The 19,858-nt window shown below is 34.0% G+C and overlaps 1 protein-coding gene across 1 annotated transcript in view; it reads right to left on the reverse strand.

Moving 5' to 3' along the window:
• Positions 1 to 19,858, reverse strand: part of CFAP20DC (CFAP20 domain containing) — a gene marked incomplete at both ends in the record, with an annotated part of 62,369 nt that overhangs the window by 11,929 nt on the left and 30,582 nt on the right. Inside the window, 2 exons of the mRNA XM_084292550.1 lie at positions 9,558 to 9,619; positions 14,589 to 14,792. Of these exons, the coding sequence (XP_084148676.1) occupies positions 9,558 to 9,619; positions 14,589 to 14,792 (266 nt within the window). The remainder of the gene's footprint in view (positions 1 to 9,557; positions 9,620 to 14,588; positions 14,793 to 19,858) is intronic.

Consider the following 19,858-nt stretch of genomic DNA (forward strand, 5'->3'; position numbering starts at 1 on the left):
GAAGACCTATTTTTTCCCACTTTGTTTGAATTTTTAATTGTATCTATTTAAAAGAGGTAGCGAGAGACCAAATTAAATAAATCAACACAAAGTCACCTAACTTTGTGACCTAACCCCTCACCCATTCCTTGCTACATTGGTTGTGGAGCTTCCATTACTTTTTAAGCTGCTAAACTTTAGTAGATCTGAATTTTCTTTTTTTTACATTTCTGCTGACCTTCATGGGTATGTGTAACTTCATTAATCTAAATCAATTACTTAATAAACAGTTATTTGGATTCTGCTTTGTAATATATTACGTATGCATGTGTAATGAGATTTTTTTAAAATAGAAACATTTCCATAGAAATAAAGTCTTCAATATTAGTTTCAGAAGTAAAGCAAAGACTTCTGAAAGCTATTAACAATAAGATTTACTTGTGTTATACGCAATCTTATGCTTTTTATTTTTTTTTTTTAAAAAAAGGAAATCAAATCTCAGGTCATATGACCACATGTCTGTAATAATTGTGAAATCATCTTAACCTTAAATTGTCCATTATTGCAAATAAAATGCTTTAAACAATTTCAGTTGTGAATATTCTTATAAGTCCTTAAACAAATATGTCATAAACCAAGCAGCATTCAATATTAATTTATAAATCACTTTTCAGTGTCACTTAGCTCCAGATGAGTAGAACAGTATCTCTACAATGCAAAACTCATTGAGTACAGAAGAACAAGATATACTACCAAAGGAATACAGAGCATATTATACATACATATCAAAGATTTTTGAGTTCAGATTTTAATAAAAATTTGAAAAAACACATAAATATACGTCTGTATGACTTTACATGAGCTGAAAGCTATATTTTAAGAAGAAATATCAGAAGGATTTAAGGTCAATCCAGCAATACATTGATGATTAAAAAATGCAAGATGTGCTACATTGTATTATTCTCCTGGAGTGTTATTGTAGTTTCAAAATATCATTAAATCAGCACAAACCAACACTTATCATTTCCTGCACATTTTTCACAGTGAGCTACATTTTGACTATGAGTAATCTGTTAATCTGTTCTTTGCCTCACAATCCGTCAAAGTGACAGATTCATTCCATCCCTAATACATAATATCTTCATTTACTGTATGCCTTACTGGAACTTGTTTTTTTGCTACCACTAAGTTTTAGAAAATCGTGAGTGTATTTACAGAATGACTTTTCCCTGTCCCCAAACCACTTCAGCAAATCCAGCCTGCCAAACACCATACTTCCAATAGAGACAAAGAGACTCTAAAAAAACAGAAACCACAATCTAAATTGTTAGCTGTAATTTACTTAAAGGCTAAGCCTCTAGTTCATCACCATGTTTACTTGCTGGCTAGATTATAGTCTTGATGTTCAATAGCAATATAAATGACACTAATAGAGAAAAAACAATGTTTTATCATCTAATTTAAATAAAATACTGGCCCATTCTTCTTAGCTTTTTGATTCAGTTATCAGAAGACCAGCTGTATAAATTGGAACTAATGAATTTGTGAAGGTGTGTTAAAATTCCTGTATACGAAGCTAATCTTAAACAAGTGAATTCTAATTAAGTACATCAGATATTCATTGATCAGTGAATCAACTGGATTTCCACATTTAATGAAGCATCTGTTAGGAAGGATTTGCTTCTTCTTCCACATATTTTTAACAATTAAATAAACCATGCATTTTAAACATTATGTTTTAATGTTTCGTTATTCAGGAAACACCTGAACTTAGAACCCAACGAGTCTTGTCGCAATTAAAGTAATTCCTTTCCTCCACAGCCAGCCACTAATGGCACTTTACTATTCTGTGCATCCTGGATGTAGACTGCATCCCATTTAACTTTTAATGGATGACATGGAGCCAGAGGGCTTTTAAAAATCAATGGAGAGAACATGACTCAAGAGAACACTAACTTTATTATTATCAAACTTGTTAAAGGTGATACAGTTGAATGTTCCTAGTCTGTGAAAATTATCTTTCTTTTTCAAGAAAGTGAAAAAAAAGCTAGGAAATGCTGACCTTCTAGTATATTAATACCTTGAATGGTAAAGCATTAAGCTAGAAATTTGATCATTACCAAAAGTGAGAGGTATGGTACCTTTGTCTAATTCTTCAAAAACAACAGCAAATTTTGCTAACAACAGCAAAATCACATAAAGGAATCAAAACCAACACTCTGCATGATGGATCAAAGCAAATGCACAAATGATACCGAGATGGCAGGGTAGGGAGGTGTGGGCATTTGTGCCCTTGAAAACACAGACAGTTTTGCTTTTTAAGAAAAAAAAGAAAGATCTCTTTCAGACATCCTGCCAGGAACAAGGGATGGCTAGTCAGTACACGAACAGTCAGCGTGTGTTACATCCTGGGAAAGGCTAAAACAGTTGGCTCCTTTGATATGAGAAGTTTATCAATACACTCCTCCAAGCAGTAGTGTCACATGAACACAGGCTTCTACAGATATGAACCAGCTGATTTGTTGTCTATGGGCAGCAATAAATATAAAATCTCTTGTCTCACCTTATGTAGGCATTGACACTTCATTCAGGGAAGACTGACTGAAATTTGCCTACCAAAGCTATGGGGCCATATACCATTCTCTTAATATCTTTATTCATCCAAGTGTCATGAAGATGCAAAGGACAGCATTGTAAGCATATACATTTGGTATAAAGTGCCATTTGCAGTACCCTGCTATTCTGTACTGACATTTATACTGCAGGCAGAGGTTTCTGGACAAATCTGCATGTCAATGTTATTGAACAGTTTAGAGTACTCCTCACCTTTGAGTATTCAGTAACCACTCTCTTTCAAGAATGTGAATACAGCCAGGTCCTTTGCTTTTTTTAACGATGTACAGGGGACATTGAAGGCCCTATAATACATCTGTTCAATGTTATTTTTGCTGCTGCAACACATCATGCCCATTAACATGGGTGATGACCACACGAGACATGAACCAAGGCTAACCTGATGTATGCAGCCCCAGATTTTCCTGTATTTTTTTCTACAGTACTAGTCTTGAGGCAGATATACAAGCATATTCCTCCCACTGTGCAGGTAACCATTTGCTGGAAAAATACCTGTGGTCTGCAGATGGCCAATTCTCAACAGAATGAAAATAGCACAGTGTTCGTTTGTTATTACTTTGGTTTTACTTGAGAAGTTAGGAACAATAGTAGGGAATAGTTGACTTTTTTTGGTGTTTGCTTCATCTATGCATATAAGCATAGTTAGAACACTCACTTTCAATGGCTTAGGAATATTCAGAAAAAGTGTGGAACAATAAAAACATTCTCCATAACTCCTGAATCTACAAGTACAACAGACAAACTACTTTATATTAACATAGACTCAACAACATAGTTAGGAGGATTTGCCATGTCCAGTCCCTTAGTGTATATGCTGCCACTTTTTATATTTTCAGATTCCCATACAAGAGAAAGCAATTTTTGGATTATTTTAACATGTTTTTATGTGTTAGCCACCTGGTTCTCAATAATCTTTCTGAAGCTAAGCTTTTTACCACCATGATTAAAAAATTTAATCTTTTCAATTAGATGTTTCCTGTGCCATTTGCTTCTATTGTCATGTTCTTTTTCATGCATATTATAACCTGACAAATGCAGCAGCACTTTGTTAATTCAGATTAACGACTGGGAGACCTATTGTAAATTACTCTATTTTGTGTATGAGTAAAGTAAGTGAACAAGTACAATGACAAAGCAAAGTACCTTTTGTGATACATTGTTTTTGTTCACTTATTTTGACAACTGTTATGTAATTCTGTAATACTTCATAATGTAATATTGTCTGTTTTGCAGAAGTAATGGAGTTGTATGACTTTGATCTTCTAATGAATCATAAAAATAAATATGCTTCTTTGTTTGCAAAACTCATTTTTAAAATTTCCTTCTCAACTTTAAGGTATTCTCCTATTTAAGCCCTTGTCTGGAAGTACGGGAGACAAAGATGTTTTGCATTTGAATTTTACAGCATGCATGCTAGAGAAATTCTGGCTTAGTGCAAATAAATGTTATAACTACAATCTTTCTCCTACTGTGCCATTTTATAGGTGAGTTTAATCTTACTGAATCTCTGAGAGGTGCAATGACATGCATCAACTACTGGCATGTATAGTTTCCATCTGGGATGGATGAAAACACTTGAATGGTATCCTCAGAACTGAACATACCTTTAATATTTGTACTTAAGTGTTTGCAAGGTTTGTGGATTTGTGCTGACATCATCAATACTTTATGTAAATGTCAGGTGCCATTATCATGGCAATATTTATGGCAACAATAGATTATGAAAAAGACTGGTACCAGAAAATTTTAAATAAAGTGTAGAGTAATTTAATTCCTAAAATTAATAGAGTGGTCAAAGAGTTACGCATATAAAGAACTGACGGTTATGTTTAACTAATTTACTTGCTAATTTTACCAGCTATCAAGTTTGAAAAGAAGTTAAAAATGTATTTAGCTAAAGAAACATGTTTATCCATTTCATGATTCATTATCATGAAATTGTCATTCATTATGACTTGTATACTGTGCACACATGTCATTACAAAAATAAGGACATCACATTGTTTCGTAAAGTAGTAACTAAGAATATGATTTTTTTTTTTCCTTATGGCAACATCTACAACTTTTTTGAGAAACTTAAAGTTACTGTCCTCTTCAAACATGTTTATCTGCAAGTCAATGAAACATTTATTTTATTATGATCAATTTCAAATCTATAACATTTATTGTAATGTTATAGAATAGAATGCAATTACAAAAGGCATCCATTTTTTGTTCATTTTTTGTTATATGAACTATTTCCATTGGAGACATACCTTTACCAAAAAAGGGAAGAAAACTTCTTTAGTTGTTTTTTCCCTTTTCTTTCAGATTGTAGACAAAGGAAGAATGATAACATCCCAATCAGTCTAACATAACATACGTAGGTTACAGTAACAAGACAGCTTGCTTAAGTTAGCTTGTACCAAACCAATGTGAGGTGAGGCGACTATTAATCATTTGTCAATGACTGCAGGCCCTTATCAGCCTCTTATAGATACAATGAACTTTATATCACATCCACCAGTGGCAAAGCTACGAGGGATTTAAACCACAGTAGCGTGACACATTTTATAGATAAAACATAAATCTAGACAAAAAGTGAGCCTGACTTGCATCATCTATTTCCATTTAGCAATTTTAGTAAACACTTTATAATACTGTTTTTCCTTAAAATTTTAGGGACCTAGTGTGTTCCTTAGCTTTAAGGGGTTTCTTTTTTATTTGTAACAAAACCACTGATGGAAACTAATTTAAACACAAAAATTTCACGGAAGAAGCAACTGACTTGCATGTACGGGGAAGATAAATCAAGCTTATTTTATGAGTCAGCTACTGGACTGGCTTGAGAACGGTACTGAATCCTACCACTGCAGAGCAACTGTAATGTTTACTTCTCATAGTGAAACTTATGGAGATAATAATATGCAAAACAGGTCAGGGAATCATGGAGAAGAATAAGACACTGGAAAGGGTAAATGGGAACTGGCAAATAACATCACATAGCTTCTTAAATTTCTTGCTGGGATTTCAGGGCTGACAATCTACATCATCAGCTGCAGATGCACTCTCAGTGTTAACAGGGAATCATGATCACCCACAGCAGGTCCTACAGCAAGGCCAGCTCCAACATATAGGGCTGAATGGGTGGGTACACTATATTTGGATGCATACACATACTTTCACATACCAGCCAGGCAAGTGTGAGCTTCCAGCAGTCCAGCTCTGGGCTGGAGCTGGTAAGGGGCTACAGTCCTATTTACTCCTGGTAATTCTGTGCAGGCAGCCCTGACCAAGCCCACAGCAGAGGTACAGACTGTAGTTCAAAATATCACTTTTCATTGACTGATATACTGATTAACTTTTGCAGATTCCAGCCACCTTTGGAAAACCCATCAGCTCCAGGTATATAGAGCTGTTGATTTTAGAGCCGTTAACATATGAAACCCACCAGCCAATAATATGAACAACAAATTAAACTTCAGATTATCAAAAAAAACCAAAACACATTTATAAATGAAACATATCTTGATCACTCATTCTTTGGTTTGAGACCACTGACAAATAGACTTTCTCGTAAAATGAAGCCTGTGGTGTACGTGCTATTCTTACATTTTTGGACATAGTCCAAATTAGCTAGATATTTACTATCATCAAATCTTTGTGCCCACAATTCACTATGGGAATAGATTTTTTTAACAAGTAAAATTAAATGTCTGGGTGAAACCTAACTGAAAATTTGCCTATGTACATTTTATATGAAATTACTGAAGTAATATATAATTCCTGTGAAAGGATACCCAATGAAGTTCTGAAATATTTATGACCTACCGTAGTGTGGTTTCTGGGGAACAGCTGTTTGAACTTCAGAGGAACAAATTTAATTTGGTAGAGTGGGAAGAGTTGAGTAGGATGCCAGCTGAGGAGCTGGTGAGGCAATGCTTATAAAGAAGATTTCATCTTTAAAAAAATATCTCTTTCTCAAAGATGGAAAATCAGCTTTTATCAGAAATAAATTTTCTGAAGAGCATCTGTAGTTCAGAAAATGTATTCATAAAATTAGGCTCAAGTGATCTTTTTTATAGAATAGTTCCACATTTTGCAGTTCAGTATGACTGAAATTCCTTTTCAATATTATTTTTCTTTCAGCATTTCCTTTAATGAAACTTCCAAACTTTCTATAACACACAAATATTTTGAAGGACAACGCTGCTTAAATGCTTACTAAGTAGATGCAGAGTACATAGCAGCTTCCAGCCCCTGCACCAGAGGAAGAAGTAACAAAGATAATTAGACTCCTATTTGGAGGGAAAAGAGCAGTTCTGAAGTTCAGCTAGGACCATACAGCAAGTCAGCCTGTGGGAACTGCATAGCTAAGGCTTGAAACACTGTGCATCTTCTTGCTCATCTGGCTCTGTAGCCTCTGCAGTCAGCCTGTCTCCTTTCATTAACTGGTTCTGTGCCTTGCAAAGCAGCGTGATGCAGGGGTGATTTGTACTGCAGTAGCAATATTCTTGGCAGACTTATGACCTTTACCCAGTGGAACCAATGGAAAATGAGTCTAGCTGGGTCTTTTATTGACTGCATTTCCATTATCTTCACAGGTGCTTTCTTTCTTGGCTTGTTCTTTTATCTTATTATGGACAGAAGCTACATTTACTGGACAATAGCTGCCACATTGCTCTCTTTTCATTTCCCAGAAAATATCACTAATACACTTTTTAAAGTTATGTCAGGCCTGTTGAATTCTTTATCACTTTTAAAAACAAACTCTTTGTTGTTTCAGTAAGTGCATCATTTAAATGTCTTCATACCATGGTATTTCTACCCATATTCTACATAGAATATACCAATTTTTCAAATATTGTCCTGTGTGTTCCTCTACGTAGCTACAGTAATTTCACAAAGATTTAGATATTTTTTACTTGCCTGTACATTACCTATTAAAATTGGCTTTTAAAAAAAGCTCAGGAACTAAGTTTCAGAATTGCCATTTATTTCATCTCTGTCTCATTTAGGTACACACCCTATATGGAAAACATTACTCAGTTTTCCATTATAAATGAAAGGTAATGATCTGAATGATGGTATTCCAGTCATATCTTCTCAGGTTTTAATATCATGATGCAAACTGACCTCGTAATTTTGTCATCTTCTGTATTTACAGCCCAATAATACTTTTCTGGCAGTTCACAAGGGCTACTGAATTTATGAAGCATTTGCAAGTATTCAGGTATTTTACGAATACTTTGCCCACATTTCTCGAAAATGACTTGAAATTTTAGTCTAGTGTGTGTATTGGATTAAAATAGCATAAGAACTAAATTGTAATTTATATTATTTTGTTTTAGATTTTGTTATATGAAAATGGAAGTTTTCATTGTAGACCATATTAACTTAATATGCTGAAATGCTTTATTTTTACAGATAATGGTGTTTATTCTCTTTTTCAGTATATAAAATGTACTGAGTATAAAATTGCTTTAACACATGCATAAAAGTAATAAAACCCGACTCAACCAACCTATGGGTAAAAAGCAGAAAAACAACACAGCTTGTACTAAAATACAGGCTATTCTAGTATCATCATAATTATGGAATCACTTCTGGAATATAGTTCTCGACAAATTGTCAGTCACAAATTACCTGATATCTTAATCTGTGGACTGTAGTCAAGTGTCTCCATCCACTTCATCCACTTTAACATTAATAGATAGAGACAGATCCTCTGATAAGTAGCACCCAAGTTAGAGAGGTTTTCTAGATTGACATCAGCACACAGATTTACATATGAAATGGAACAGGAATCCAGGATTGCACTTTAACTCCAGTAATATACTATGTGCACCAAGAAACATATGCTGCAATAACTGACACATCTGGGTGAACTTGCGCAGCAAGTTTCATATTGTTCACTCCATAAAATCTAACAAGAAGATAATAAAAATGTGGATGGAAGTGAAACAAGTGACTGAAAACATCTATGTGAGGAGAAATACATATTATGCTGCACAACTGACTTGCAGTGCATGATCATAAAATTTCACACTGTTGATATCCTGAAAAAAAATAGAGCAAACTCTTTCATGGTTGTATCTGAAATGTCCTCTCCTCATATTCCTCCCAACATCCATGCATTGTCCAGCTAAAATCTGGACATGTAAAATCCATGTTAATTTCACCAACTGAAAGCGAAACAGGACAACTTTTTGAAACAAGTACACTTCCTGTTCAGGCTGTTAAAAAATTGGCAAAGTGATGCTGGGGTTTCACAGGTACAAGGCAGTTCTAAAACAGAACAATTAATTTTGGTCGTCTCAACTTTCATCATTTCCCTTTAGCCACCCTCACCTCTTGTCTTCAAATCCCTATCTTACCTTACGATAAAGTCACAGGGATTTTGTTGCTGTCTCCAAACAAAACAGATAAGACAAAGAACTTGACAGCCAAAATACATTGTAGGCAGAATTTGTCTGAACTATTTCACAATGTTACAACATAGCACCCTCTCCTGAGTGTGTTATCTATTGAAAAGTCCTGTTTAATTAAGGAACATTAATTTTTTTTTGTAACAAATAGATTCCCTGACATCTAGAGTCACATGCAGAATTTTACTTCAGAGCCTTCAAAAGAGCGAGACAGAGAGAGGGTGAAAGAAACAGGTGAGGGAGTATATATGTCAGTTGAAGATTTGCTGAACCACACATCAAAGCAGGTTTAGAAGCCAGGCCTGTGCCGGCTACTTTAAATACACAGAGGTACATCCAAACCATGCAGAATCCAGCTCTGCATTCTGGGACAATGTAGACATACTGCAACTTGTAGTCAATGTCTAAAAAGAGCAATAGTAAAGCCCTCTGAGAGGAGGCTGCAATTGAAAAGAAATTAAATCAAAGAAAGTCACATTTAGCATTCAGAACACTCCACCTTAATTCTTACTGCCTGGGCTATACATGGAGTCTTACCGTGGGTTGGAATGAGAAAGCGGGCTCATTTCTTTCTGATAGTGATGCTCCTGACTGACGGGCTATTGAAAACAACAACAAAAAAATAACAATGAGAAAATAACTTTGCAAATATACTTTCAGAATGTTCAAAAGTATGTAAGAGATCCTTTATGAGGATAAACATTTGAAGCTTCTGATACTGGAATTTTACAGTCTTTCATCTAATCTGTGAAATTTAAAAGGGATATTTTAACTAACTTTGTAGTTAACAGATGATTCTTGTCTAGGTGGAAATACATATGAATTAAGGAGTCGACCACACAGTCATTTCTCTACTGTCTGTGAGAGTGTGAGGACAGAGTTGGGAAACAGAGAAAGAAGGGTGGAAAAGTCTTGTCTGTTAGGCAAGTCTGGGTTGTATGTATATAGGAAGCATGGTGCAGGGACACTTCATTGTACCTGTGCACACCCAACAATTCTTAAGGCCAAACACTCCTGAGTGAGAGCTGATAGGGCTGGCAGGCATGGCTCTTACCTTCTCAGAAGCACTAGGGAATGTTAGTGGTCCCACATGAAGGCTGCTGAAGCACACATGCTTCTTAATAGAACTGCTGATTTGAAACCTGGATTAAGCTATTCATGGATTACTAACAGTGGACTGTATGAATATTCATAAAAAAGAATGATTATTTAAAAAATAATCTTCAAATCTTACTTACTTATTGTAAGAATGTGCATCTAAAAGTTTGAAATTGCATTATTTGGTGTTTATGGCACTAAAACAGCTATTTGCCATAAAAACCAATATTCATAAAATCATAAAAATTCAAAAATTCTAAAATTCAGAAATATATTTTGTCTCAATGTATATGTTTCCAGAGAGGACCCCCTTACATTATCCCACACATCAAAACCAGCTCTAAACAAACCAGTGAAGCAATTGCAGAAATAAGTGAAAACACAAGCACAATTTAAAAATACTTGTACGAATTAGTACATGCAATGGCTAAAAATAAATATGAAGTATTATGAAAGGAACTGTATTTTTACAGAAATCAATAAAAAAATCAGTACATTCACATGGTTTCAGGAAGTCAGGAGGGATGTTGTAAAATATATGCTCAGGATGAATGACATCCTAATTACTGCCAAATATGAGTCACTGCCTGGTCGTGGATAGTGCAATTCCCACATGATGGCTAGTAGAAGACTGAGCATGAGACAGAAAGTGAATTAGTCAGTCTATGAACCAGAATATCTGTCTAAATAATTTTTAGTCTCATTTCATAGTAAGGAATAGTCTGCCTTAGTTTTGCAATTTGACTTGATGTGAATAGATCCCTCCAGGGGTTGTCAAACTGAGCTCTCAGCTGGAATAATTCTGGGTTTAAATATCACTCCTCTTGTCTGTCAGACTTCACTTCTGCCAGAACATTTTTGTTTTAAGTGGCTTTCTTTTTTGAATCATCACAATGGAGGTCAGAAGACCTTCCCCAAATTAGGCATGAACTTGGAAATCTCAAAGGTTTTTCAGATCAAACCTGATTAGGTTGAATTTATATTTAGGAAGTTGCTTGGAGAACAAGTAATCTTACTGCTCTGTGAGTACTCCTTCCTTGAAAGACAGGTCTTAGTGGTGAGCACATTTTGGAGTCTGATAATAGAGCATTATACCACTGCAATCTCTAGGATTCATCAGTGAACAATCCAAAAGAATCTTCATTCTCCTTTGCATTTCTGACTGAGAATCAGGGAGCATATGCAAGAAGATACCCTGAATTCTCTTATATGTGATATTGGTCCAAAATTATTGTGTTATATTTAAGTGATGTCTGACGTTGTCTGGAAACAGCTTGCCAAGAAGCTGAATGTGCCATTTCCCTGACAGGGCAGGAAGATCTTACTGGATCTTTAGAACACAGCAAGACATTAAAGTAGAATTATTTTCCAAGCTTTGCAACGTTCCTTGGATAATAAGCATATGTGTAGATATAAACTAACATTATACTTTGCTATATAGAGAACTGCCTTTTATATCGTTGTAAAGATAGTGTTTAACTTCACAGACCTTGAAAATTAAGAAAATATTCAGGTAAGACTCTGTAAAATAGTGTATTTTAAAAATATTTAGTCCTACAAATACATATTATGAATTTGGAACTTTGCCCTGTGCCCCACACACTTTTTGCAACGATTTGCAGCTCTCCCATGAAGTAATTTATTTTATTTTATATTTTTTTAAAGAAGCTGTTTATATTTATAGCTGGGTAATGTATAATATTCAAAGCTATTTTATTCCTTTATGTCTGTCATAGTTTACAGCAGCTGCTAAACAACTTGCATTTCAACAATTTCTCCTAACAGCATATACTCAGTTTTTGGTAAACTATCATAGGTTGTAAAATACAGTTTTAGTATATCCGTTTTATAGTTTTTAAGGACATCTGTTCATTTGTTCTAACTGCAGCTTAACAGTATGATTGATCTATGTGCCTTTACTTCAGAAGAGTTTCTGAGATTCATTAGTCAGTAATAAGTGCAAAATTTTCAATGAATCTGGAAATCACACTGACAAGTGATAGAAAAAATAAACTTACTAAAATGTGTTTTATATATAAAGTATTACTTTTATATGTACATTCACTGTCTAACATGACTATATCCTGCACTGCCTTACAAAACATTATATGTATTTCAAAATGAAAGATACACAAAAATCTGCCGTCTGGTGGTGCTGTTGCCATAGATTCCAACAAGGGACAAAAAGGTTATATAAAATGAATGAAAATTTAGAATTAAAAAACCCTCCGTATTTATCTTCTTATCTTTGAAGTCCATAAGATAAAGCAGAGTAGATATTACTGATTTAAATAATCAAAAAGATACTATCTTGAAACACATGTAAGCATGAAAGGTTAATCATGACAAGATTTCAAACTGTCCTTAATTTCTTAAACTACTACATAAAGATTACTTTTTTTTTTTTTCTTTTTTTTTTTTTTTTTCCGTACAGCCAAAATCATTTGCAAAAGCAAGATTGCTACAGACACATACAAACCTTTCTCCAGTTTGCACATGTCATTTTGGAATTGGTCATTGGCAAATTCTCTCGAGTCAACTTGTATGATGGTAATAGTAAAAATCAGTGGACATAAAAACAAATTTGCTTTTCTTGTACATATAAATATCTTAACATATATAAGAAACACCTCTGAGTAAAAACCGGAAGCTGAAGAAATGATGACTTTACTTTTTTTTTAGATCTTACATCAGGATCCTGCATGGTAGAAGACAAATACAGGAGCAACAACCTTTGAACATGCTCTAATCACACTGGATAGGCTGTATTTTGATCTCTCAGTTATGTAGACTACCTATACGTATGTATACAATAACACATTTACTGCCCATGTGAATGCTAAGTGTGGAGATTCTCTGAAAATAACTATATGAAATTACCTGACAGATTTATAGATTTGTAAGCCAACAAAAAAACACAGCTATATAAAATTACAATTTAAATGACTAAAATATTTTATCTAAACACTTTTTTAAACTAATGTTATTAGTCTGAAACATGCAGAATCTGATCAGGGCAGTGACATTAAAGAACTGTTGTTGCAGCCACATTGGGCTTCACTAAATACTGGAGCAGTACATTTAATTTTAAAAGATCATTTTGTTTCAGTCATGTAATTTGTATTAGCCAAAACTGACTTGCCTAAATATTCTTATCAACTTTCTTATAATTAAGCTAGTCCAAAGTTAATAAGACTGCTATTCTCTTTACTTAATTGAGTTCCATTTGTCTAGTCTTGCAGACATATACCGTTTGATTCTACATAGTGAGTACTAAGTAAATGCATCAGAAGTATGACAATATCAACTAAATGCAAAATGTTGACGTATCTCAGATAGTTAAAGCCAACTATTAATTTTCTGATGGCCTGCAAAATATTACTCTGTAAACCAAATTCTTCTTAGTATAATTACACACTTATCAATATAACTCTTCTCATCTTAATCCTTCATTTATCAGTGCACCACAAAGTTCCAATGCTACATTGGTCATTCATTATGAAAGATTGCTACTACAGGCCTCTATTGGGCCCTATAGGTCCCTGGAGATAATTTGCAGCTGACATTTCAGAGCATTTCAGAGCATTTACCCTACAATAATTTATATTGAGGCAACACAGCAGTAGTTACTCTTCTCACATGGGACCTGCCTCTGAGAGTTATGTGCTTTACTTAAACCATATTCATTGCTTATTATTGTTTCACCTATAATAAAATAAGAACTATGTTGCTGTGATATAAATGGAGTATGAGGTTATCTAGTTTTACAGCAGTGCCTGAAAATTCCTTCATATAGTTGCTGAAATGCTATTCTATGATTTCATATGATCAATACTCTCAGTAGTTTACAACAAATACACCCCTGCTTCATATAACAGTGCTCTGTCACATAGTGGAGGTGTGTGATTTTGCACCATTTTGTGCCAGGAGAAGTAATGATACAAGGTGTAAAATACAGAAGGATCACACTAAGTGTTCAGAACTACTGCAGCTTCTTTCCACTATTCTCCTGCTTCAGTCCCTTAAACAGTTAGCTGTTCGGTAATGAGCCTTTATCATTCTAAGAAGCAATTATTTTCCATTACTCATACTACAATGCAATTTCTGACTGGTATATATGGGTTTCATTCATTTTGAAACTATATTTAAGTACTATATCACACACACCTGCAGGTTGTCAGATGCTATTGTGACAAGCTGTAACGCCTACATGATTATTCAGGATTGTAGGAAAGAATATATTTAACAGATTTGCTCCTTTTCCATGGTGGTCCTATAGAAGCTGCAGAAAGTGAACATTTTGTTTGTGTGTTTTACTTGTCGATTTCTAAAAAATGCTTGGTAATGATAACTTAAATTGCAAAGCTACTCCAAGAAATATTATATTCGGGACCCCTCAACCTCAGAATTGATAGGAACTGTGTAAACACTCAGAGAATTTTACAAAAAATATTGCAGGATTAGACTTACTGGTGGGAAACAAGAATTCCAGGTTGCTGTATCATCACTGCTTGTACTTATGCTAACATTGCAGTTGTCTATCTGTGATGCGCTTAGCCCATGAGAGATCTCTGTATCCCTTAATTCTTCATTGTGTTGCCTCTTCATGCTAGCCAGCATCTGTAGTTCAGATACACTCAGTCTACTTGTCTGGTAGTTTTTCCAGTCATACTCCTATGAAATAAAATGAAAAAGTCAACAATATAGACCGGATGATGGAATAGAATACATGAATGAAAATGGATACCTTGGGAGATCTTTTGGGGAATCTTCATGAAGCTACAATACTTAAAGAGAATCAAATTTTTTACTAGAAAATGTTAGTTAATAGATTTCTGTTCAGCTATGAAGATGAAGCATATTTACATATCATTACAGGAAGGAAAAAGAGTACAAACATTATTATGTACTGCAGTTTGGATCCAGAATAGTTGGTAAGTTGCTGTTCTGTTGTAATTAAAAAAATTGACTATTAATGGTAGTATTAGTATTAATAATAATATAAAAGCAGAATCCCAAAAGTTTGAAAATCCAGCAGTTAAAATAGCTTAAACATTAAATGCAAATCTTGAAATAAGCCCAATAACACGGTTATAGTATCATAAAAACCATCAACATAATATTTAGTTATTTCTCAAGTACAGATTAAAATTTCTTTGGAATGCTACAAGACAGCACTAAATTTTAAAAGTTATTTTGGTAACTTGCTAGTGCGTACATTTGAAATTAAATGCCTCTATTTTCATTTTTCTTTATGCTCAATGGTTGAATTGTTAATGTAACTCTAATTGTCATATCTAATAATGCAAAATGCTCACTTTCACTAGACAGATTATGAAATAACACTGTTCAAACAGGAGGTTATTTTCAGTGACACAGTAGTTTTTTTCTGTTTTAGGGAGTTCCACATACCTTAATGAAAATGTATTTTTTGGTAATCAGGAAAGCATTATTGTCTCTCTGATCCTTTTTCCTGTAAGTTTTTTTTTTTTTTTTTTTTTTGCATGTCTTCAGTATCAGACCAAAAACAGATAATGAAGGATTAGAAAGATACTGCATTACTTATTTACTTATTTCCCCATCGGAAGTTTAACTGGGGATATGGCCATAGATTCATTCACAGTACTGAATTGCAAGGATGTGTAATACCAAGCACAATGGAAATGAATTTTGAATCAAGGACAGATTCAGAAACCTTTCTCTTTTAGTAATACATGTAATCACATCATGCAATGAAAAGAACCTTGATTTCAGCTCAAGCTCTAGAATACTTTACTAAGTATTTGCAAAAATAGTTTTAGAATGAAAGCACATAGTATAATTTTATTTATTCATGGCTACCATAAAAGAAATCAACAATTATTATCTCAATAGCATGTAAAATAATACTTGCTATTTTAATTCTAGGTAAGAATTCAGCAAATGTTACCACCGAGGACTAAGTCTGTGGGAGTAGCACTTATGTCATACATTTTTGACATTTTAAGTATCTCATTCTGACTACTATGATACCGGAATCACAGAGTCACAGAATATTGCAAATGAGGAGGGACCCAAAAGGACCTTTGAGTCCAACTCTTGCCTCAACACAGGATTACCCAAAAATATGTCTATCAGATTTCTCTCAAAGCCATCTATTGCAAATAAGGGTCAGAAAGAAAATTAGCACTGAAATAACAAAGTAAACAACATTTGAAAGCAAGTATGCCTGCAAGATGACAATCAGCAGGTAAATATATCACATAAAGCTGGATTTATGATTGAAGGGTGCTCAAGTTGAAACAGTTGTGCAAGTACACAAATCTTTGTGAAAAGGATAATTAATTAAAAGGCCTACTGTAAACATTTTACATTTTTTATGATGTATCTTAAATTCTTAGTTAGATGTCTTTGTAAAGGTCATTTACAGATTTTTCTACAGAGTCATCTAAAGCACTTGGAGATTACTTTTTCACACAGATAAATACAGTCTGCCATTTTGTCTGCGCAGTGCATGAGCTACCGTGATTAGCACAGCTGCCACCCCTTTTACCCCTGCCCTTTGAGCTCAAAGCTTTATCCCTGAATCATTTGATTATTACTACCATTTTTAATCCCACAGTAATAAATGACATTTTCTGTAGACCTTACTAAACGTAAGTTAATAGTTCAGCTACTATTAGTTTTTTGTTCTCTACACATCTCTACACAAGCTTGCTATGTTTTATCTGGAAAGTCTGATTTGCTTTGATGCATTAGTATTCTACCAGACCTACAGCTGTTAAGATTTTCATTGATCTTTCTGAAGCTGTTGATTTCCTGTTAATTTTCCTATACAGAAACCTTCTGTATTTAGTTTATTTGATCACTTTAAGAGAAGCTCCTGCTTATCTTTTTTACCTCATATAGGAACCTATTGGTATGCAGTCATTAAAATGACAGAATGAACTAGCACTGTGCAGAATAAAAACACTAGGAATTGAAAGAACATTTTTCTCATCCTTCTTTTTAATAAAGGCAAAATATTTCCCAAACCTGAGAGTCTTTTCTTTAAAATTTATGAAGAAAGACGTATAGATTTGAGGAATTTTTACAAAAGAAGTTAAAAGATTTGATTGTCTTTTTCAAACTGTTATTCTGTTTTCTTTTCTGGTAATGGTCTTATTCTAGAAATACTATATACAGAAAGGAGAAGGAAATGACAGTTTTCCATCTTTTACATCCTTTACAATAAATTCCTTGTTTTAAAAGAGAAACAGTTTGGACTATGTATACTTTAGCTTCAGATGATGACTACAAAAAAGCCTCTTCAGACTTTTTACATAGTCTTAGCTGATTTTCAAAGACAATTTGAAAATTGAATTGAAGATTAAGTTCACTTTGTAATTCAGGAGAAACTTTTGATGTAAGAAGTAAATTTGCAGTACTTATAAATTTGTCTAAAATGAATATTTCATTTAGTAATTAAAAGCTTATCTCGTCTTTTTGCATATTCTCCCCTTATGATAAAAAAAGCATTTTTATTAAACACTGAAAACTTTTGCTAGATTGACAAAACCTGTTGTTTAAATGATTTTTTTTTTCCCCACATATAATGACATTTGCATTCTTCTAGGTTCAAATGATTTATTCAGAATTGTTTGAATGTAGTTATATGTGTGGAAAAGTTTAATTACCAGCTATCTACATGGTTGCGATATTACCCAGAGGGCTGTACTTCTTTCTTAATTAAAAATATTTGAACTTAATAATAGAGAACTCTATTAAAACATGAATAAAACATTGCAAGCAACCAGGTCCTTAAAGTGTATTAAGCAGTTAGCAAATCGATTGCAGTAAGAGCTGGTTAAGCATTTTTTTTTTCTTTACCAGTCCTCTGCACAAGCAGATTAGAAGACTACTTCTGTGTAAACTCTCACTCTAATACTCTTCCAAAACTATCCTATCATACATAATTCTTAAAACAATGAACGGTGTTTCATATGGAAATAAAATAATTACATGCTCACAACCAACAAAAATCTCCAATGCTGCTTCACTGTAGTTAACAATATTATATGTTACCACTTCTTTTTCTGAAACTTGTAGGAACCTAGAATACTAGCTTCTTCCACCAAAACTGCTCCAGTAGATAAGGAAAAAAAAAAACAAAACAAAAAACGAAGCCTTATATGGGTATGTGATCAGAAGAAGATCATACTCAAATAGCTTATTAAATTAACTTTTAAAGTATTGGAAATATTTTAATAAAAATTAAAAATAGTATGTGGTATTCAGTAAGTGCTAGTTGGACACACTTTCTAATGATATAAACAACTGTTGCTTGAAGGGCAGTCAGTAGTACTCAAATTTGGCTTCAAATCTGGAGGATGACCTAGTATAAAGAGAAGTATGAAAGAACTCCAAAAAAAGGTTTCTGGAATGGAAAACATATTACTTGATCTAATCAAGTATGAGAGTTACATGTAAATCCACCAGATACTTTCATCTTATATTTTTTAACAATAAAGCAAAGTCTGTCACACCTAGATTCTATACATTGACGATAGGCTTTGTTCTTGCAAAAAAAAACTTACAAGCAACAAATGACATGCAACAGATTTAAAGCTACGAGTCAGTGTAATATAGTAATAGCTCTGCTGTCTAATTTAATAGCTATTTATTGAGTAGAGAAAAATGACAGCTCTCTTCCTTCGTGCTTTAAAACAAAACCTCACAGAAAAGTTGTAAAACATAATGAACAATTTAAAAACTAAAGAAAATCTGTCTGGCAGAAAAGTTTTTATTTTTTTTTTTTTTATTTTTAAACTTTACAATTCATTTTATAGAATCATAGAATGGTTTGGGTTGTAAGGGAGCCCAAATATCATCTAATTCTAACCCCCCAGCCATGGCCAGGGAAACCTTCTGCTAGACGAGGTTGCTCAAATCCCCATCCAACCTGGCCTTGAACACTTCCAGAGATGGGACATCCACACCTCTGTGTATTTGTCTCAAAGGTACCCAAGGTCACACATAACTTTCTCTTATTTTGACATTATTTGGCATCAATAGGGAAATGAGCAAGAAAGATCTAAAACAGATCTCCTTACCAGTTTTCTGCTCCTATTATAACCATTTTACTTTTCAGGTCAGCACATTGGCCAGTACCTTGTACTTCATGCTCTAAAAGGATCATGCATATCGTCTATCAAGTTTTACGTTTTTTTGTTTCACTATAGCCAATTTAGAGGTGCTGAGGATCATGCAGTTATAAAAAAAAAAAAAAAGATGAATTGTCCAGGTATTCCCCTCCTTTCTTTTCCATTTTTTTCTTTTCTTTCCCTTTTCCCTTCCCTTTTGTGGGAAGAGATTTCTAGAACCTTCGTCCTAGTCAGATGTCCCAAATTCTATATTCACAGTTAGCTGCTGTGTGGTCCTCAGTAGCTATAGCAGCCAGAAATAGGTGTCAAAATCATTCTGCAAGATGTCCCTGTCACAGCAGTAGCAGTCTTGTCCCATGGAAGTAGTCACTCATGCTTCCCCTTTCATGGATGCCATCAAATCTGATAACTAAAATTAATTGCGTCAACAAGTAATAGAATCACCATGGACTAAAATTCCAGCAGCAGAATGATAGCAAATCCCCCTGACTGGAATGAGGACTGTCATATCCTACAGGAGATCAGACAAGCAGCAAGGACACAAAACACAATAATGATGGAAGACGTCCATTTCCATCATGCTAATGAGGTAAATGTCATGTTTCAAGATGTGACTGT

This window comes from Netta rufina (genome assembly GCF_964035555.1).
Source record: "Netta rufina genome assembly, chromosome: 10".
NCBI lineage: Eukaryota > Metazoa > Chordata > Aves > Anseriformes > Anatidae > Netta > Netta rufina.